Here is a 22,909-nt window from a genome sequence, read left to right on the forward strand (position 1 = left end):
ATGACGAAATTATTTAAAATTTCATTTTCATGCTAATCCATAAAAATTTCTTCATTTTATTAAGATTCACAATTGGTAAGAATGTTGAAATAGTTATCGATGTTATATAATTTTGCTTTGCAAGTTTAATTTAATTGATTAAAATACTTGAATTCTATGAAATTTTTAGATACTTTTGGCGCGGTCGTCAATGTGTTAATAGATTTCCGATAGAGATAAAATGTGTTAACACACTGTTATAATACGAAAAGTATTAATAAATCTTTCTTTATCAGAACGTTGTTGACCGGAGCCGTTCTCAAAACGTTCCTAAACAGCTGCAGAATTCGAGTCGCCGTGCATCGTCGCGACAGCATCGAACAATTTTTCCCCGTGAAACGTAGTCCGCGAAATTCAAATTTGCGCGTGCCGGCCGAATCAAAAGCGACGCGAGAGCATGCGCGCGATGATGCTCGCAGAAGGATTCGCCGCGAGAGGCGCGCCGCGGCGGCGCGGCGTCGCGACGCTGGCATGTGCCGCAGATTATGCCGCATTGGCACAACTGTACGACACCGGTCGGTCGTTGAAGTTATTCGAACCGTTTTCTCGCGAGTCGAACCGAACGGGTCGGTCGGAATAGAGCTGAAAACGAGATGCCACGATGCGCCGCCGCGGAAGAAGATGACGACCAGCTGATCGTTGAGCGAGACGAGCCGCTGTGTTGCATCCGAAACGGATTAGTGTGAAAGAACAAGAATATTATTCGCTTACTAGAGTAGAGGACCAGTGCCCGCAGGATCATGAACGTCCGACGACTGCCCGGTTTCATGTACCACTACAAAGTGGTCACTTTGTTCGTGTTCTCGGTGTCTCTTCTGGTCGTCTACTTGCTACTGCACTGGGGTATTATGTGCACGAATCTCGAAGCCTGGCGGCACGTATCCAACGTGGTGAGTCCTTTCGAATCGCACACCGGTCGAGAGTGCCCTACCGCACACCACCCTTCCCATGGAACACACACACGCGCATATACACACACAGAGAGAAAGAGAGCCGCGCACGGGGATTAATGTCGAAGACGAAGGGTGCGAATCCAGGGTAGTAGAGCAAGGAACACCGAAACCAGACGAACACGCACGCGCCCTCCCGACGTTCACGAAACAACCTTTCCTCTATAGCCTCCTGTGTGGCCGCGTTCGTACCGACCAAATTCGAATATCAACTTCGATCGGTGTTCGGCTCTCTGTTTACAATTCTGTCGTCGAGCCTGCCGACGCTCTGGCTGTAAACAACCGGACTCCAAATGCGGAGTTTGTGGTTAAGCTACGCTCTCCGAGACAATATACCGCAAGACGGTATACACGCATGTATAAAACCGTACAAATCCAACAAAAGAACGCCGGTGATTGATATACGCCGATTTTGACGAATCTCTGCGCAAATGTTTAACGCGTTAAGTGCTGAATATCAACTTCGAAAAGATAACCTCAATATTTTAACGTCATTCAATTAATCGAACCAAAACTAGATATTTTAAATTTAATATAATAAATTGTTTGGTTTAACATGTACGATCACGGCACTTAAGGAATATTAAACGATACAGATACGGATTAGTTTAGCACTTTTTTGTGTTTTAAAAGTCCTGGTGAGATTAAGTTCGTTGAATACATCGCAATAAAAATTAATGTCACGTCCTGGTGTCACTCACACGTGATCAACGCGGCAGTTAACGCGTTAATTGATCTACCCAACAATTTGGCCGTATTTCGTTTGTGTTCGTTTTTTTTTTACTTTATGGAAGAAATCAACCATTTTATATCCGAAACGGTCCTTCCGCGCAAGGGTTTATAAATCGCAAATGACAAAAGCTATGCACAAATAGTACTAAAAAAAATTACATTGTATTTTTGGACCCGCAAATCTCTGTGAATCTTTTTTGAAAAAAAGTCGTACGATTTATTATTCTTGGTTGCCATGTCAGTTAAGAAAATGGAAAAATCATTTTGTCATATGAACCAATTACAATTTTAACACAACAACTTTTGCATTTATTATCTAGTAAACGAGTAATTCTAATATCTTTAAAAAATTCAAGACATTTGGTCCAATTTTTAAGAAATTATTGCATTTTAAAAGATATTAATTTATTGTCCAGATATTATCGTTACTCACTATATATATATTTATATTTATATTTATATAGGAATTATGAAGCCAGATGAAAATAGGGGTGATAGTGGTTTCTATTATTCACGGCGAAACTATAGGACAATCTTTATTAAATAGGCAAACTGAACAGTGTGGGAACAGCGTGTCGATTGAAGTGGTTAATATTGATCGTACAATATTAATAACAGCAGTAAACTTATAAATGTATAGCTTTTGCTTATCTTAAATTTCGCTGTATTTTTCAGAATAAATTAATATTTCAATACGATGGGTATTACGCCGATGTAAAGATCAAAGTCCCGTCACTGAAACTGTTGAAAAGCTGCTTGCTCATGGGTTTGAAAGAGATCTTTTATAACCTTCAACGAAAGAACGGTAGGGCTTGTATAAGCATTGCTTCAAAGGTCGTGGTTTAAAACCGAAATTATTTTTACAAATATGTGTAGTGTAAATATAGTCTAAATATAGTGTTATTTATATATAATATATGTTACACTATTTATATTATTTATATTATTATTTACATTATTTATACTATTTACATTATATATAATGTATAATATATAATATAGTGTAAAATATAGTATAAATATATATTTACACTATGCCTACCGAGCACAAAATGTATGTGTAATCTTATAAAACTGAAATTGTCAGTTTGCCAAAACCCAATACAGCTTGATTCTATTGAACGTTCTAACTTTGAATAAAATTCAAAGAAGCATTAAAGCCACATCAATTTCAGGGATTGAAAACGATTGTGTGTGATAGAGAGACAAAGACGTCCGGTGGTCATAGTCGCAACTTACCAGCAATACAGATGTATTACGAACATGTGACGCTCGTATTCTCGGCTTAAATATACACAGAATCCATACTTAGAATATGTAAAGGAAATACACAATGTATTTATGTAATACGTAAAATCGAAGTACATATAACCGAACTGCATAACTGAAAGTCAGAAGTGAAAAAGAACAGTTATAGCACTGAAACCGAAATCGATATGCATGGTGTCCCAGAACTCCAACTGTTCGATAAAAAACGAGTACGGATGCTTGTCATATTGATTCCCTGATTGGCCCGTATTTTTCGTTGATAACTCGTTAATGAAGTCGTAACCAACATTTTCTGTAACGAAAAAGTGACTTCAAATTACCTTGGCTTACCCTTTTCAAGCATAGTAGGAGTTCTGAGACACCCTTGTCTATCTGTTCTAATTACATACAAGTTACTCCCATTAATATTCGGGCACCTTTTAAAACGCAGTAGCATTTTTAAAATCGGGCTAAACGATATGAATTTTTTTTAGACGATAGAGAAACTAGACATTGACTAAACTACTTTGTTACAATTTTGCTATTACTTGGAGTGACAAAATAAAAACCTCTCGTTTTTTTAACTTTTTTGTCTGAGCTTATAACTCAAATTTAAAAAATACGTTTCGTAGATCTCAGTAAGTTATATATATATATATATATATATATATATATATATATATATATATATATATATATATATAATCTTATATATAATCTTTAATGCATGCTGATAATTTCATCGAAATTGGTTAACACAAAATCACGTTACAAACGTTAAAAGATTTTAAAAACTGCAGATTTCTAACAGTAATTGGTCGAAAGTGTCAAAAATCGGGAGAAAACTGTAATTTTTGCGATCTTTAATTGTTTACTGTTTATACCAAGGTCACCCGTTTCCATGAAACACATTATTTAAATTTTCGTTTCTGACTCAGATAAAAAAGCTAAAAAGATGACAGTTTTCTATTCTCTTTCGTCATTCTAAGCAATAGCAAAATTTAAAAAAAGTATTTCAGTCATCGTCGAGTGTGTGTGAACTAGTCCTTCTATGATCTAAAAAGAATTCAAGTTGTTTAGTCTAATTATAAAAAAATTTTGCGTTTTAAAAGGTGTTCAAATATTAATAGCAGTCACTGTATATCGAAAGAGTAAAATCATAAACTGGATATATTAGTACGGCATGAACCATATACCCATAAATTTTAACTTCTCAGTCTTTGTTTTACTAAATAAATTGCTTTCACTTCAGTGTATCTTTGTGTTTATGTCGATGACGAACTGGCTAAAAATGTTCATTGCCATCCGTCACGGTTAGATAAAAAAAAATTATAGTTATAAGTTCAGGTTCTCATGAGACTGATTAAATTTAAGTACAAAGTCATCTAATTGCAAGCTTAGTGTCAGTACTCGTACATTAGACTCCAAGTATGGAACTGTTAGGTTGAAATATACTACGTGTCTCACACGAACTTCGTTCACCTGAAATATGTTTGTAACTTCGAACAACACGTGTGAGGTAGCAGAGCCGATTACTGTAGGATAACCAATTATATCTTGTAATTAAAAAATACAATATGAGAGAAGTTAATAGAAAGTTAATTATGCCTGAAAACATACCAAAGGTACAGCGATTAGCCACCCCACAGTAACTGGCCACACTATCCTAGTTCACTAGGCAATGTTTAAACTTTTTTTTTTAATTGGAATTAGTTGGAATGGCAAGAAAAAAGATAAAAAGGTTAGATTTTAAAACATTTTTTATCGGAGCCTGTGATGAAAATTAAAAAAATGCGTTCTGTAGATTTCCGTGACTTATAATACATGCTGAAAAATTAATCGATATCGATTGACCTTGTTATGAGCTACAAACAATTAAAGATAGCGAAAATCGCAGTTTTTCACGACTTTCGACTGATAGCTGTGAGAAATCTCGAGATTTTAACATTTTTCAATATCATTAACATTTCATTAATATTTTGCTGAGTATAAATAATCGATGTCTACAAAACTCATTGATTAGATTCTCGTTATAGGCTCAGATGGAAAAGTTAGAAAACGTGAGTTATTCATTTTTTCATCATTGCAAAATGTTTAAAAAATCAATTTTATTCAAGAAATTTTTAATTCAAACAATACATTTGGAGGATATGCGTCATGCGGTACTATTATTATTATTATTATTATTATTATTATTATTATTATTATTATTATTATTGTTGTTGTTGTTGTTGTTATTATTATTTTTATTATTATTATTGTTATTATTGTTATTGTCAATTCATTTTAAAGCAAGTTGTCTAAATGAAATTGCTATGCCATGCCACATCATGCCGACGCCTGGTTAAATAAAATAACACGTGTTATTCGAAATATTATTTCAAATAATGTCGTTTCAAATCTGCCTACGTCATCAGTCTGTAACTGATTCACCGCATAAACAAAAAGTTCGGAATAATTAAAGAAGTTGGGTAACCTACGATTTCTTTTTGCAAACAGAATATCCGGTTAGTTATTCGTGCTCACGCGACACATGGTGGCCGGCATGCATCTTACAGCGGCGGCGCAGCGGCCGCCTCTATCCGAGAAGTTCTCTCATCATGGCGGTCACGACAACTAAAAATATCGCGTGCATGATCTGGTGTACACGTATCCAGACGACTTCTACACGCACGTGAACAAGCACCGTGTGCGAACGTACGTACGCGTGTACGCAACGCGGCCACCACCCACGCAACAAGAGAATAATTCACTTTTATTGCCCTCACAACGACGACTCTCGAACATCCACGGATCGAACGTAAAAATTTTACGACATAACTCCACTGTCCGCCCACGAAATTCCTTTCCTGCCAATTAATCTGCGTTTTAATCCCAGACGGGCCGGTACTTGTTCTCAAATGTCGAGCACGCAGCCGCGAAATAAACACGAAAATTCATTTGTTGTCTTTCAATGTACGCGCATTTCCGACGAAGACGCACGATTTTTAATTTTTGTCGGACGTTAGGCGTTAATGTAACTTTTCGTATTGGAGAAAATCGGGAATAAATTTTGTGAATGCTAGAAAATTTTGCGTCGTTTCACGGAACAGTTGCGTACTAATTTTCACAGTGAAATTGGGATTAGATGTATAATTTCGTAAGAATTAATATAATAATAATAATTAATATTTAACAAATGTTTTTCTTCTGTATATATTTCGAAAATTAGGGCCGAGCGGTAGTGTTAACATGGTTAAAGAAAAAATATTCAGAACAATATACAGTCGCCCCGGAAAGTACGTTAACGCCTTTTCAAAAGGAATAACTTTTTTAAAATTGGTTCGAAAGACTTGAATATTTTTAAGACTAGTTTTCTTTGAAATGAGTATACAAAGAATTTTTTTAGATTGCAATTGATTAGAACGACGGAGAAGTTAAAAATGATATTTTTAAAATTTTTTATCTGAGACTATAACAAAAGTTTTAAAAATGCATTTTGTACATCATGGTAACTTATATGCGTGCTGAAAATTTCATCGAGATCGGTTGACCTGAGTTACATGAGCTGTAATCAATTAAAGATCGCAAAAATCACAGTTTCTCACGAATTTCAAGCAGAGAAACAAGTAATTTTTACATCTTTCAGTGGCTGTAACTTGATTTTGCGTCGACCGATTTCGATGAAATTTTCAGCATGCGTAATAAGTTATCGTGATGTAGAAAATCCATTTTTTAAATTTTCGTTGTGGCCTCAGATAAAACAAATTTTGAAAATATCATTTTCAACTTCCTTATCATTCTAATCAATTGCAATCTAAATAGCTTTTTATACACTCATTTCATAAAAAACTAGTCGATCTAACATGTCGAAAATATTCAAGTCCTTTGAACCAATTTTTGACGAGTCCGACTCGTCATGAAAATTTCTGATAATAATTAATTGAGTATAGATGTTATTCTGTCCTTTGAAATTGGAATAAAATTCTAATCTCTTGTCATCAATATTTAAGCATTCGAGTAAATTTAGGCACACAATAAGCATCAATTTTCTTTCCCTTCTAAGAAATTATTGCAATTGAAAAATTTCTAATTACAGCAACTGCGAAGAAAACGGTATGTCAAGGGGTTAAGGAAAACCCCTTTACATGAATAGGTTATTCGAATATTCGCTATAACTATAAATTTCAAAAATTATATTAAAGAAATAATATAATTATGAAATATTATGAATAAGGTAAAAGTAAGGTACAGACGCAAAGAGTGCAAATATAGACGTATGGCGACCCTAATAACGGAATTTTCTCAACAATCGAAACTTAGGGTCACCACTGCGGCATTGTGTACTTTGCCAATGAAATTGGCATCTCTCTCTCTCTCTCTCTCTCTCTCTCTCTCTCTCTCTCTCTCTCTCTCTCTCTCTCTCTTTACATACATTATCAACTCTACAGGATATCCTCGCCATAATCTTATTTCAGTGTAGAACAGGTTTTTCAATGAAATATACAAAAGAAACAATTTCTGGCATGCGCGATGACCGTAAGAAAACAAAGTTATTTCAGAGGTTAAACGTAATACCGCTCGTAACGCTCTGCGCAAAGCAAGTGTCTTTCAATTCTGACTTTTATGTCTGCTTGTGGGGGCTTGATTGATACAAATATGTATCTCTTTCGAGCTGCATCGAAACAACCAACCATCTTAAATATTTACGTTATGAAGCTAGTTCGAGTTTCATTGAGGAAACCGCATGACATGATCGCTTTAAACCTTTTTCTGATCGAGTTTTACAATTTGATTCTCCCAATAAGATCGGAGCACAATCGAGTACAATCCTTGCAAGTATAATACAGTGGATATTCAATTGTAGCGCATTCAATGCCACGTTGGTCTTATGTGGATCGCACGATTCCTCGTCGAATTAATATGTAAAGGAAATACACAATGTATTTATGTAATACGTAAAATCGAAGTACATATAACCGAACTGCATAACTGAAAGTCAGAAGTGAAAAAGAACAGTTATAGAACTGAAACCGAAATCGATATGCATGGTGTCCCAGAACTCCAACTGTTCGATAAAAAACGAGTACGGATGCTTGTCATATTGATTCCCTGATTGGCCCGTATTTTTCGTTGATAACTCGTTAATGAAGTCGTAACCAACATTTTCTGTAACGAAAAAGTGACTTCAAATTACCTTGGCTTACCCTTTTCAAGCATAGTAGGAGTTCTGAGACACCCTTGTCTACCTGTTCTAATTCCATACAAGTTACTCCCATTAATATTCGGACACCTTTGAAAACGCAATAGCTTTTTTCAAATCGAGCTAAACGATATGAATTTTTTTTTAGACGATAGAGAAACTAAAGATTGACTAAACTACTTTGTTACAATTTTGCTATTACTTGGAGTGACAAAATAAAAACCTCTCGTTTTTTTAACTTTTTTGTCTGAGCTTATAACGCAAATTTGCAGGTATAATACAGTGGATATTCAATTGTAGCGCATTCAATGCCACGTTGGTCTTATGTGGATCGCACGATTCCTCGTCGAATTAATAATTTAATATACAAGGTGTATCATTTAACTCTTTTACCTTAATTTTTTTTTTGTAAACTACGTGTTATATAAATAAATGTTTCGAACGAAAGTCGTTTCGTATAAAGGGGCAAACACGGCAAAAAATTAATTTTTTACTGTTTTCATTCTTTACCAAACAATTTTTATCATGAGGTCCCTTTGAGTTTGTTTAACTGCATTGTGCAATATTCAATCATGCCATTCGAAATTCTATTAAATACAGAATGCAAAATTATTAAGGTGCAAGGAGTTACAAAGTAATGTAATTGTAGACTGCGGAAGTTTAAGACGATACGCAGTGAATGTGCGGACTATGCAAATACTACAGAATTCGTAAAATTGTGTTCAATCGATGTATTTAACCCGAGAAAGATAACCTACGTCGCAGAGGCGCCTGCGAAGACTTTTGATTTTTGTTAATTTTTCATAGAGGTCTAGTGATTTAAGTTTAAAATTACTTAAAATATAAAAAAATATAATATAAATGCATTTTATTTTTACAATAATGCCAAACCTTTAAAATGACTAGATTAACATAAATAAATATCCATTGTTAGTATAAAATTGACGCCTTAGAAAAGCATGCGCCTCTGAAGCGTATGGTTATCTTTTACGTACGTTGTCATATGGTTATCTTTCTAGGGTTAATATTGCATACAATGTGTGTAGTACATAAAAATATATTTAATACAAATGTATATATATAATACGATCCCTGCGTATCTGCGTGTCGTCACCGATAAAGTGACGCCACGTTTGCGTCATATCACTCTCTGCACCGATCGGATTCCACTTGATGCGAATAGTGATCGGTACATACCACAATCGCTCAATTTCACATCCACACATTTCTGACCATACGCAGAATATGCTACTTCTACGCAAAAAATGCAAGGAATATAGAAAATATCCAAGTAATATGCAATGCGTAAAAGAAATACAGTTTTTATATCCTCTAATGTTGGAACATATTTCAATTAAAGTTTTATTTGTATAGTTCATTTTTTTCTAAAATATGCATTTGTATAAACCTCTGCAATTTAAACTAATCAGGTATGTACATGTTTGATGGAATACAAATTCTGCTTATAACACTATTTTGAGAAATTTGAAATTGCTGTAGAAAATTGACTTATTAATTAATTTCTAGAATGGAAACTTATTTTCTACTAAAAACTTATACTTTCAGACGTTGAAGCAGTAGCACCGCAAAATGTGATGAATTATCATGATCAGATGACGGATTTTTATGCAAATTCCTATTTTAGTAGTGTATTATTTTATAAAGAACTGAACAATCAATTTCAGCGAACCAAAGTGTATAAATTATTCTGGTATCAATAAAATGCGAATCTCATCGATGTTCGTTGAAGTAAACATTTTTTCGTATTTTGTTAGATATTGCCTATACAAAATATAATTTTATGCTAATGTCTAGAATGCTAGGAATGAGAATATCTATTTAGGAATTATATACAATTTCAAATTTAACAAAACTCAAAACTAACTTGGAACAATCACGGATATAGAGCATCGATAGTTTAGAGATTCGTATTATATGTAGATTAGTTATAGCATAATTTCGTGAATTTCCAATGGTCAGTATTCATTTAAATATACATTTATATAAATGAATGTAAATAACCTTCGACCATTCTACAAGTAGAATACGATCAATAAACTTAACTAAAAGAATTTGAATAAGAAATGAATATTGTCAATTGGGAATTATTGCTTGGAATTTATTCGAATCACTTGCAAACAATTCAACAAATACGTGCCTATTCGTACAACGGCTGATCATAATTTTCATTTTAGTGCAGCACGCACAGAAAGGGAGCTGCAATAGGAATTCTATGCGACCCGCTATGTGCAGAAAGGGGTATTCATTCGCTGGCGTGCGAAGCGCTGCATGCTGGCAAAGAAGCAGTTTTCTCTGCACACTGGGAAGCAACGCGACTAGTATTCAAAGCCTCAAGGTTTGTTTTATTTTTTTTTTTATAATATACAACGCAAGCAGAGAATCAACTTCCACGACACTTTTGACCCTGGAACACCGATCGTTTTTCGTAGGCGGTTCTATCATTCGACTTACCTTAGCAAACGTCTTCTGACTTGAATGCTGGGATCGTAACTGACTGAAAAAAGAGTCGCAGAATAAATCATCGTTTCTCCAACTAAAATGTTTTTCATTACAATTAGTATCTTTAGTAACCGAAAATTTTGTCATTGCCGATAACCGGATTTGTATCGATTGAAAAATCCAACTTTGATAAATAGGGAAGCTCGTGTTCTTTTTCTTTTTTCGAACAATATTTTACGCTCCTATGACCGACTGAAATAAATTCCCCTCGTCGATAACTATTACAATGGACCGAAATAGAATTTCCCTCATCGATAATGGTCGTCGGCAACGAAAAAGATTTCGGTCGCTTATAGTTGGTATTTATAACCAAAACATTTCGTCATCTAATTTTTTTAAATAATTTTTTACACTTCGTAATTAACAGACTGAATTTAAACTAATAAAATAGTCTTAGTAACTGATTTTTTCATAAAATTGTTTTAGATAACCGTTATTTTTAGACCCTGCTTTATAATCAATGCGAAGAAAATCATTGCACAATAATTATTATCTTGACTCCAATGTTCTAAGATACAAATAATAGTTTATGCCCGACCGAAATTTTGTTTCCGTCGTCGTCATCATTATTGACAAGGGTTTAGGCGTTTATGACAAGAATTAACAAGTCGAATATAAAACAGTAAAAAAATTAAAAAATTTAAGGATATCATTAGATTGTATTTAACTGTATTACGATCGTTCAAAAAGTGGCTTCGACTGCCACGTCATCAACCTCAAAAATTTCACAAAAAATTGAAGCATTTTATTTCATCAAATTAAAATTGGAAACTTGAGTTGTACGATATCAGTTACATTTTTAACATTCTCGCGTTTTGCAGATCCTAATAAAATTGAGAAGATGTGCTCGATTAGCGTAGAAATTAATTTTCAAATCTGAGCAAATAATTGCATTACCCACGTACAGTCAGCAATGTCAGAAATTATAACCGTTCAAATATCGTTCAAAAATCGTTCAAATTTGTCAAAAATCTGAAATTCATTGTACGAATACTTTTCACGCTGTCATGTATGATTTATCCCCTGGTCTGTTCAGTTAAACGAGGATCTGCCGTAATAACTGAACTGTGGACCTTTATGTAAAATAAAAATCGACTGAAACACTTACAAAAGACAAAAATCAAATAGAAATGTATATTTCTTCTTTTAATAGTTTCTTAGATTCTTCTGATTGTCTTCACTGTTCTGTGTTTCAGTTTGCCACTTTTGCCATAAATGTATAAAATACGCAGTTTAGTGATAACAATTCGAAAAATACGCGCGAATCAACGAAACAATAGAAAAACTCGATGAAGTAGACTCGAATGAAGTGATCCGATTTCTTTCAGAACGAAGACCACGGTTGAGCAGTACGAGTCGCTCTACTGGACGGACTCGACCGGCACCAAACGCTACCCGTCCGAGGAGGACTTCGGCCACATGATCAAAGATCTAGTCGTTAGCAAACTGAACGTGATGCCGTCGGGACATCAATTGGAGAGGCTGACGCGGCTCCGCACGCACCGTGTGGAGAGCGAGCTGACCAGGCGGCAGCTGGAGATGGAGAATCTTTGGCCGTTGCTGCAGGAGAACGAGTACCTGATGAGCATCCTCTACGAGGACAGGGACATTTTTCCGCAGCTGATTGGCACGTGCGGCACATTCTACGCGGTCGAATACGTTCGACCGATCGAAACACCCACGACAGTACTAGCCCTGTCGGACTCGAAACCGGAATGGGCGAAGAGACTGAAACTAGCCGTGATGATCATAGACCTGCTCGAGGAACTCGACACCAACTTCCCCGAGCCGATCCATCTCTGCGACGTCAAGATAAACCACTTCGGTTTGCCCCTAGGCGGACAGAAACTCAAGTTTCTCGACCTGGACGCAGCGTTTCCTAAAACGATCATCAGCCGCATCATGGCTGACAGGAAGAGCTGCAAGAGGCACGAGGACTGCGACTACTTCGACTGCAGGTCCGTCTGCTCGAAGGACAAACGCTGCGAGTCGCCAGTCATGAACAATAATTTGCAGGTGAGTTTCTTACTCTTTTCGGAAAACTATGTTTAACACGTTGACTGCCGCGTCACCCGTATTCGGGTGACAGTAAAAGTTCTCATCAGGCCACGTCACCCGTAATTCGGGTGACGCTGATTTGACTACTTACAAAAGATTTCCGAAAATATTTCGACAAATATTCTACAGGAGGTAATGAAACTATTGAATTCTTATAAAAATGGTTTATTCAAAAAATTATTCGCAGTGTATAACATTAAAACATTCTCTGCAAAGTTGAGGTTGATCAGGACAGCTTGGACAAAAAGTTGTTTGTTTTTTCAGATATGCTCGTGCCTCTGATCGGTCCATTTCGTATCTTTTATTTGAACTGTAGCTTCCTCAGTATCATCAACATTTCTTTCTTCTTCCATGACCAATTCTCGTAAAATCTCGTCAATAGCATCTTCATAACATTTATTATCACTAAGATTGTATTTATCAGTATTCAAATCAAAATCTAACGATGTAATTTTATTTATGCTTCTCCTTCCGGGCAATCCGATCTCTTTTCATTATTGAAAAAAGATAAGGGCAGAGATTTTAAGTTATACCATTCGGTACTCGGCAAAGACTCCAACTGTTCATGCAGGAACAGAAACAGATATGAATTAACAGCGCACGCTTCCTACAGCGGCACGGGTGGCCTGTAGGAGATTTTGTTGTAAATACGCATGGCAGTCAACGTGTTAACCAGTGATGAGATTCAACCGTTTGACGCTAGTCCATACGAACCGATTATTAACCCTTAGCACTCCGAACCATTCTGGACGTTGGCTACCAGCTACTCAGCGCCACTTTTTGGCAGAAACGGGCATTTACAGACCCTCGTATTATTTAGTATGGTTTTGGAACTAACTAACATATTATAATGATATTGGGCTTATATGAATTTGGCTGAAATCGAGAAATTTGCAAAAAAATCAATATTTTATTTTTTATAATTTTGTTATTGTTCGTTTTGTAATTTTGTTTTGTTGTTGTAATCGCTATCTATGCGAACCCTTTCTCTCGTCGCCTTGTTGCTCGGACGATATCACTATCACTGCTATCAAAACGATAGACTAACTGTAGAAGAAAACCTTCTACATATCTGTAGTAACATTTCTGTGTAACATTTCTAACATATCTGTATAAACCTCTATCTGATCTTCACTACTACTTGTGTCATGAGACTCATTCGTGTTCGAACGTTTTGCCACTGTTCTAATCAAAAATATGAATAAATACATAGGTTGAAAATTTCTAATTGTTATTACTAACTCACAAGATAATATTTACCAAATAAACTTTTACCAAACAATTTATTTACCAAGAGAAGAATCACTTTTCCGATTTTCTCACTCGTTAGATCTATCCATACCGCTCGACGCTTCAAACCAGACTGAGTTCAGCTTTGAAAATCTTTTCCTCCAGATTTTATGATTATAAATCTCACTATACAGTGCGTGCTATGTTCGCATACCGATCTTTCTTCTACGAACTTGCCTTATCGCTCTTTTCAAGTGGCGTCTTTGAAGTGCTCGGACCGTCGTGAGCACGCCTCTCACGTTCTCGTCGAAACTCGCTGACATTTCTTGTATATCTTAGTAATTTTACTATATTTTGATTTGATTTCTTGTGCCATTTCAAGAGAAAACTTCAGGGAAACATGCACGTCTCAAAAAGTTGCGCTGAAATAACTCAATTCCCCGTAATCACTAATAAACTTTAATGTCCCACGAGAGGGGACATCCGAGTGACATGCTAGAATTACGATGTCCCACGAGAAGGGACAGCGGAGTGCAAAGGGTTAAAATTTAGTAACTCCTAGCAGCACTACGATTGCTTCCACAGCTACGTTGATTAATACTTCTTGGTCGTCAATAAATTTTTACAAGAAATTTTGCAAGGAAGATCATTTATATTTGTCTATATTAATTGTAATTGCCAAATATTGACAACAATACTAACACCCATATCTATCCATAACATCCATATTTAACAGACTACGTTCGAAATCTTCGCGACGAGTCTGGCATGCTACTATAATGCAAGAGGTTAAGTTCACCAAATCGGTACCTAATGTAACCCAATTTGTGTCTGAATATTTTTCAGAGGTTAGTTTTACTTATAATTGGAATGTACAAGAAATCCACTTCTACTATCATTTTCAGTATGCTTACGATATGCAAGGTTATGTCACCTAGCGTTTGCACGTCAAATATCTTTGTTGATTTTAAAGATACGTCAAAAATAGGTCAACACAATGCCATCAAAGATATCAAGATCACCTTAATTTTTTAAACAGAACTTTTAGACCTTTTTGTATCGTGTTTGAAATAAAAATGTACTTTACTTGCCATCTCTCCTTGATTTTAAATTGAGTCGCACTTACAAGATAAGGTTAAACAGTGACCGATCGATGTTCATCGAGACGTAGTATTTTTTTTTCTTATGTGCGATGACTTTCTAATCATTTCTGGTATTTCAGATTGTATGCGAGAAAATATTTCTCGGTTGGACTCTCTCTGGGACTATCATAATACCCGGACTACTTATGTCAGAGCACACCACCAGCACACTGGCAGTAATGTTGCGACAATGTGCGAACCCGGCCGCTGATGTTGGGTACTTGCCTCGCGCTGCTGTGCCAGAAAGCTTGAAAACACGGCTGTACAATATGCTACACGAAATGGAACAAGAAGTCGCAGCTTCCGTGTAGATATTATTTCGGATTTTTTAATGCGAAACTAGCGATCAGTGGTTGGCGACTATTTTATAAGTCATGTTCATGATCTTTTCACATAGAATCGCTCGTAAAAGAATTCGTATAAACCTTTTTCAAATTGGACTGAATAACTTGGATTTTCTTAAGATGGTAAAAGTAGAGATGCGGCTATATCGATTATCGATAAAATTATTGATATTATCGATGTCTTAACGATGTATCTTAACTATATCGTACATTTTCAATTTACTATACTGTTTACAGATTGTTTATTCAATCAAATCTAGGTCTTCGGACATTAAGATTAATATAATAAACAAGTCAACAGTTTAACAATTTTAAGAGTGAAATATTTTTAATAAATATTATTAATAGGAGGATGCTATGAAAAACTTTTTTTTAAATGTAACTCGACATTAAGACTGCTTAACGAAAAAGTTGCTAACGAAAATAAAACGACGTAAGGGTGTAATGAGAAGGGCCAAGTTCTGCACTCATTTAGGAAAACGTAAAAAGTTTAATCGCGAGCCACTGATAATGAAAGTTTCGTCTAGAGGGGCCTCTAAATTCTAGTATGTAAGCAGACCATGTAGAATATCTCATTTTAATTAATATATGGATACACGTATTTATATTAATAACGTCACTGATAAATACTTCCATGAAAAGTCAATGCGTCGTACTTATGCAAATTAATAAATTACTTTATAATAAATTATTTTTGATAAGTTAGAAATATTTATTAATGTTAATCAATGTTGTGGGTCTAATTATAAGTTAGAGATACGATACTGTTTGCAAAGTTATTTACATTAGATAGTTTCATTCAAATAATTATGATTAAGTAAAGACACGACTGTGTGTGTATCCGTATATCGATTAAAATGAGTCGCCGACATAAGTAGATGAATTTCTCATAGTTACAAAGTTGTTCCTATGAGAAGAATCGAATCCTAGAGCTTGTTACCCCGGCCTTGCAAAATACTTTGCATTAAGTTTCAAGGTTAGTGTACACAACATATAAAGTACCTCGGCTCAGCAGAGGGTAAGAAAGATTTTTATAGTTTCGAAGAAAGGAACAATCTTTGTACCTTAACAGTGTAAGCAAATAAGTGACCATTAGAGGCTAGTGATAGCAATAAGGGAAAATATTATAACATCAATTATTACCAACATCGAGCACAAACATAAACTACTTTCACTTAATAGCAGCCTTATTACCGAGTAATTTAAATCTACTTGATACGCTTATATAGGAGCCAAAGTACAAGAATATTATTACTTTTAATATGTATATTGCCGCACGGCTTAAAGCACTTAAGGCGGGGGGAGAGCACCTTAAGGTAACAAACACGTCAAATATTACAATTTTTTCAGAGATGAACGCAAAACGAGAAAGTCGAATTCTTTTTTGGCATAAACGCGTTAGCTGTTTGTGTTTTCATTTTTTAAGTCAAAATGTTACGAAATGACGTAATTATCTTTTTCCATAGCTTACTGTTGGTAATATCGATTGAACTGACCAAAGTTTGATAAGCGATGAAAAAAAATGTCTAACGGACATATATTATGTACTTAATAGACATATGTATACCATGTATGAATTTTCAAAAGTTTCAATTATTACAGAAATGGTAACCGATTGAAATGCGAACACTTGTGTTTACTAAAAAAGAATCATCTTTCAATGTTTATAAAAGTTAATTGAATAGGATGCTGAAAAAATTGTACGGTACGTTGGCGAATACTTTCTACGGAATATTTTCTCCAAACAACAAAGTCAGGAGATTTTGTTTTGCTATAATTTTGTTAAATGTCAGAATTTTTAAACACAATGCTCTGCAGACCTTCAGAAAACGAAATAAAAGATTCAGTTGTCTCGAACCATTAAAGTGGCCTACCCCCCTCAAGAATAATATTAATATTAAAATATCGATTTAGCTCAGTAGAATTAAGAAATTTTAATGTGTTACGTTGATATCGATCAATTTTGGATTGTGGAGACTTGGACTTTCAAGTTTATTGAATATTCAATACTGCATTTAATAAAACATTTTTGACAGAAATTGATCGTTCCGCATTTTTATGTACATATATATATATGTATGTACACATATTATTTGTGATCTTATAGACCAAAATATTTATACATCTAATTTTCAAAAATAAAAGATACATGCCTTAAAATGATATTTTTATTTACACTTTCCTATCGAATCACATGAAAATATACATCACTTTTAAAGTGATAGAAAAATAAAAAACGACGATTTTGATGATAGATTATACGTATAGATTCTACAGAAACAAATCTTGGGAATCTCCATCACAGGTAGGATCCTCTGAGAGCAGACGCTCCTGTTCCATCTGTGAAAAAGTCTATATAGACATCAAAGGGATTGAGAAATTCATTTAACACATAAATAAGCTAAACACAAAAACTTGTATGTTTCTTTGATATCCTCTTCTGACATATACGGCTCTATTGGAAACATTAATACAGCATTCTCCCATAACTGACCAAATGATCTCTACCATAACTGTCATTTTATTCCCACCACTGGAAGACCCCCCTTAAAACCAGTTAAGCATTAAACGCGCTCAACGACCGAGCCAGCAAGTGGTCGAGTGTCCGCGAAAGTCTCACTAAACAAGCTAATTAAAAGATTTTGCAACTTTTCTTATTTTTAATTCTTTCTTATGAAACTTTTACCATCATAGCGGCACACAGTGGACGAAAATTCTCAAAACGTGGCACAAATTCGTTTCCTACGGAAACATTATTTTAAAACTTTTATAATGTAGCTTTAGAACAACAACAACTACTATTAAAAACATCTGCAACATGGGCTATTTATTATATAAATAATAATATAAGATTATAAAAAATAATATAAAATTAATATATAGAATTTATTGTTATTTCTGTGCATAATTCTTGATTTTTTAAAGTTTTATCCTGTAGGTATTGTTCAATGTGGTAAATAGTTTATTTTAAGTTAAGGACGTATATTAAGTTAAAAAAATAAACAAAACCATAAATTTTAATGCTAATTAATCATTTTTTTATTTCTGATCGAGGTGTTACGAATCTCGCTGAATTTTTATTTTCCAATTCAAAGTTTACATAATAAAAATGTAAGTTGCGACTTTTTGCGACCATGGGAAACGAATTTTTGCCATGTTTTGGAGATTTTTGATTACTGCGTGCTTTTTAAAATTTCATAAACGACTAGCCACAAATGGCACACCTGGCTACATTTAAATATTTAGCTTCCACGCCTACACCAACAACTCCTGTTAATCATCGAGACTCCGAGGGTCGTTTTTCTGTATGTTCTTTCTATATTTGCGAGCTGAGTACATAGAATATGCAACCCTTCGGCGTATCTGTCTCACAAAGCTGAGATGCACATTATATTCTTCTGCTGCAATCAAGACACTTATCCTGCACTTATGTTTCGTCAATACGTCACTTCCCTCCTCTATAGTCAGGAGACGTACAGATATCACACTACACTTCGCCGTAACGTCGAGGTCAAGATAGTAACAGAGATACTTGCGATACTATTGTCTAGACAATAGCACTTGTTCCACGTCTCAAACAATATTTGATTTGTTACATCCGAGTTATCGAGGCGATTAAAAAGCTGCTTGTCCCAACATCGTCTCTACACCACAGCAACCACCCGCATCCACGAAAAGTAAACAAAAGAGTTGGGATCTCTAGGAATAATTGCGATGAAGAAAGAACAATATTGACCTAACCGCAGCAAGCAGTCTATCCAAGAAGCCATCACCTTTCCCTAGAAATTTTAGTATTTTCTTCCGAAAAAATTGTTTATTTATTTAAAATTATTTATTTTAAAAATCATGGAATTTTTAAAATTTCCGTTTACACATTAAAATCATGCAAATCTTTGTTAATATCATTTTTGGTTCTTGAGGTATTTCAAGAACCAGACAATTTCTGAAGTATTTTCAAGACTTTGCCGCGTTTTAAACTGTATTTTAGCACAAACAAAAGATAGAATTCCATTAGGCATAATTTAATCTGCTTGCGCGAAAGATTTCATGATTTTGGGAATTTCCGGGTTGGCAAACTTCCCCTATCAACGAGTATGGTTGCGGTGACTGTAGCTATTACTGGAGTATGGTCAGAAGACAGATCAAAGTTAGGTATTGATTCTATGTAATAAGCTGACATTCCGTTGATAATGAAGAAGTCCAACAGGTCTGGAATTTTCTGTGGATCCATTGGCCAATAAGTGGGCGTTTCGGTTGAAATGACGGAGTAGTTTTTTTCCTCCACCAATTTTGCAAGCTCTCTGCCTCTGGTGGTGGATACTCTGGAGCCCCACGTGACGTGCTTGCTGTTGTAGTCACCGCCAGCTATGAATTTGGAGCCTAGCGTGCAAAAGAAGCCCTCGAAGTTGTCTTTCTTCAACTTGTATCTCGGCGGACAGTATATTGCTGAAATTACGATGTCGTATGGGAATGCTTTAATTTTCACAGTCGTGGCTTGAAGATAAGCTTCGGAGTAGCCTTGCAGCTCGTAGTGAGCAAGAGAATCTTTGACTAGTACGGCTGATCCTGCATGGGCAGTTTTGTCTGGATGGTTGGTATGATAGCATTTGTACTGTGGAATTTTGAAATGAGATTTATCTGTAAAATGTGTTTCACTAATTAGCATTACATCTATTAGGTGTAGCTTAAGGAAAACCTTTATCGCTCTTTTGTGCTGGCAGATACCGTTGGCATTCCATAAAGCTATTCGAAGGAAATTAGCCATTACACGTTTTCCATTAGTTAACATGTTATTCGGTGTTTTGTTAGAGTAATTGGTTAGACAGTGGCCTCAAATATAGCTTGCAAGAATCTGAAAGTGTGAGTGCGACATTATCGACGATTGCCTCTAGATTTTGTCAACGACTCGAGAGGGGATGCTGGAACAAGTTCGAAAACGAGGCAGCGGCCGAAGGCGAGTCGAAGCATAAAACGCGTTAACGAGCGACAGAAAGCGAGCAATGCAGAGGCGAAGTTTCGGTACCGAAGCGGAGTGTCGAAACCACCATTTAGGTATGTTCAGTATATGTATTAAATAAATTATTTATGCTGTAACAGAACGTTTCCATTTCCGTCAAATCGCCACTGATTCCGCAGGAATCATTCATGAATTTGCCTAGCATTTTCCTGATGTTTTCTTCGCCATTGGTTCGATGTAAATGTGTACTAGTAACCTCCTCGTGGTTCTTTTTGGTTCGATGGACGTATTGGTGTCTATGTATATTGAATTTACCAATAAGTTTGAGTAGATGGTATAATTAGCTTTGTCTCTGCTGTTTTTGTATAGACTATAGACTGATGGTAGTATTCACAGTCTTTGTAGTTTGCTCGGCGAGCTCCACCGCATAAGGCTATGAGAAAGAAAAATACCATTAGTGCTGCATTAAAAAGCTATTTCATCGACTTTTCTTCTATCGACGTCGAATAAAAAAGAATTGATCGCAAAAACGTGTTTCTTTGCCAATTAAATTGTGAAAAGTTTCTTAGTAACAAATTTCATACGAAAAAGAATTGTCCTAAAATATCTATTGACAAACGATGGTCATAAAAATGGCAAACAATGGACCAAAAAAGTATTTGATACATAAAAGAACAGTCATATTGTTACGGATTAATTGATTTTATGGATGTGGAGATAAGTGTTCCAAAAATGGTATAGGATCCAGGAAGAAGCAATTCCTCAAGTGATTTCAAGTAACTTTTTCCTTAACGAAAATGTTAGCCGTGTTAACGAATTATTAACGAATTATTAAAATACCGACCAATCGGAGATCGAGTCTACGAATTCTGATGCGATGACCGGCTACGTTTAGGGTAGTGTTGGCTTTCAGCCGAGTTCGAGGCTTGTACAAAACAGCATATGTCAAACTACTGTTCCGCAACAGACAAAAATAATTCGGAATCCTAACAGAATGAATTAAACTGATGCGCAATGATATTTTTGAATAATAAGTAACTCCGTCAAACAACATAAAAGATGTATTTTTTTTTAAATATGTAAAAAATATTACGTTAATAAGAAGCACATTAATTTAATTATGAATCGGTCGAGTTTAATTATAAAAACTAGATCGGTCTACTGACCTGAAACAATGGGAGACAACTGCACAGCTGATCGCAGGTGTACAATGATGAAGAAGCGATACCGTTGGGTTTAAATAATAAACAGAACGCACGACACAGGATGCTGCCCCTACCGCTGTTCGTGTCGAGCTCTAGTTGTCGTTAAAATGAATTCAACGATATACGATATTATGACATTGAGTCCCTAAATAATACTGAAATAGTTTTCCCGGCTTTTCGAGCCAAATACATACTGTACGTCGTCACGGCCCGAACCCCGACGTAGCGTTAAATTTAAAAATTGATCTGCAAAAGGAACGCTCGGCACTATATCCATATATTCATCAAATTTCTTAACGATATGGGAATGGAAGGAGGGGCAAGGGGTTATTGGTCCGTATTTTTCGTTAATAATTCGTTAACACGGCTAACATTTTCGTTAAGGAAAAAATTACTTGAAATCCGTAACAATATGACTGTTCTTTTATATATCAAATACCTTTTTGGTAGTTCTGCCAACTATTAAAACAAGAGTGGGGTAGTTATATGGAAAGGATAATAAGATAGAAACGACTCTGGTACACGAAAAAATGCAAGCAGAAGAAGAAAGTTTTTAAGTTGCAGAAGTTGGCTCGGATAGAGAGAAGAAGGCTCGGATGATTGCAAGAAAGCAACTAACTATATCAAACCAGAAAAGAGAAGAAATAGGCAGAGTAGGAATATATCTGACTTCTGGTGAGAATGGATTGATTATGAAATTTTTCAAAGCAATGTCCATAGAAACTTGTAAATGACTTATGAAAGGAAGAGAAAATCTGCAAAAACTGAAAAATATAAAAAATATATTCTATATTAGTAAGTAGAAAGAAGAATGAAGAAACGAATTATAGAAACGTTGTATTTCAATTACACTCATGATTAGAGTAATTAGCAATTAAGCCAAATGTAATTGAAGAATAATTGTTAGTTATTATTTAATTAAATTACTATGTAAATAGGATACAATATAATTAAATTATCTGGCTGCTGATTGGTGCACTTTTGGATCACCAAATTTTGTAGTATATTGTATATAAGACGTACGAAAAGAAATTCAAAGAGATTCATCAAAGATCTTTGCACAAACGCTGTAACTCTGTTGTTAGACACCTTAATTATTCTTTAAAATACTGTCTGTAAAATACTGTTGTTAAAACAATTATCTTGATCGATTAAACATTCACTCGTTATTAATTACTAGTTCGAAGTTAAGCGTTTCGGAAAGTACCTTACACACAATGTTGCCTAGAGCAGTTTACCATTGTTCACTTCGAAACAGATACGACATTATAAATATAAAAATATAGGATCCATTGAAAAAGT

At 35.1% G+C, this 22,909-nt stretch overlaps 2 protein-coding genes and 2 long non-coding RNA genes across 5 annotated transcripts in view; 1 reads left to right on the forward strand and 3 right to left on the reverse strand.

The window, feature by feature from the left end:
- Gbs-76A (Glycogen binding subunit 76A) overlaps positions 1 to 846 on the reverse strand; it is a 98,428-nt gene extending 97,582 nt beyond the window's left edge. Inside the window, exon 1 of the mRNA XM_033478450.2 lies at positions 751 to 846. The gene's annotated coding sequence lies outside the window, so the exon portion shown is untranslated. The remainder of the gene's footprint in view (positions 1 to 750) is intronic.
- aln (divergent protein kinase domain 1C) lies at positions 780 to 17,605 on the forward strand. Its single transcript, XM_033478451.2, has 4 exons — positions 780 to 929; positions 10,347 to 10,507; positions 12,000 to 12,687; positions 15,182 to 17,605. Exons 1-4 carry the CDS (start codon positions 780 to 782, stop codon positions 15,410 to 15,412), a joined length of 1,230 nt encoding a protein of 409 aa, XP_033334342.2. The 3' UTR covers positions 15,413 to 17,605.
- On the reverse strand, positions 7,143 to 12,020 carry LOC117225132 (uncharacterized). The gene is made up of 2 exons (XR_013033951.1): positions 11,780 to 12,020; positions 7,143 to 10,666 (listed from the first exon to the last, which is right to left on the reverse strand). It is a non-coding gene; the product is annotated as an uncharacterized LOC117225132 (long non-coding RNA).
- On the reverse strand, positions 12,879 to 15,223 carry LOC117225128 (uncharacterized). 2 transcript variants are annotated; one of them, XR_013033949.1, is made up of 3 exons: positions 15,086 to 15,223; positions 13,990 to 14,981; positions 12,879 to 13,914 (listed from the first exon to the last, which is right to left on the reverse strand). It is a non-coding gene; the product is annotated as an uncharacterized LOC117225128 (long non-coding RNA). The 2 variants fall into 2 exon arrangements; XR_004491427.2 differs by having other exon boundaries at positions 12,879 to 14,981.
- Positions 17,606 to 22,909: the final 5,304 nt, after the last annotated feature.

Source organism: Megalopta genalis, chromosome 8, assembly GCF_051020955.1.
Source record: "Megalopta genalis isolate 19385.01 chromosome 8, iyMegGena1_principal, whole genome shotgun sequence".
NCBI classification, from domain to species: Eukaryota; Metazoa; Arthropoda; class Insecta; order Hymenoptera; family Halictidae; genus Megalopta; species Megalopta genalis.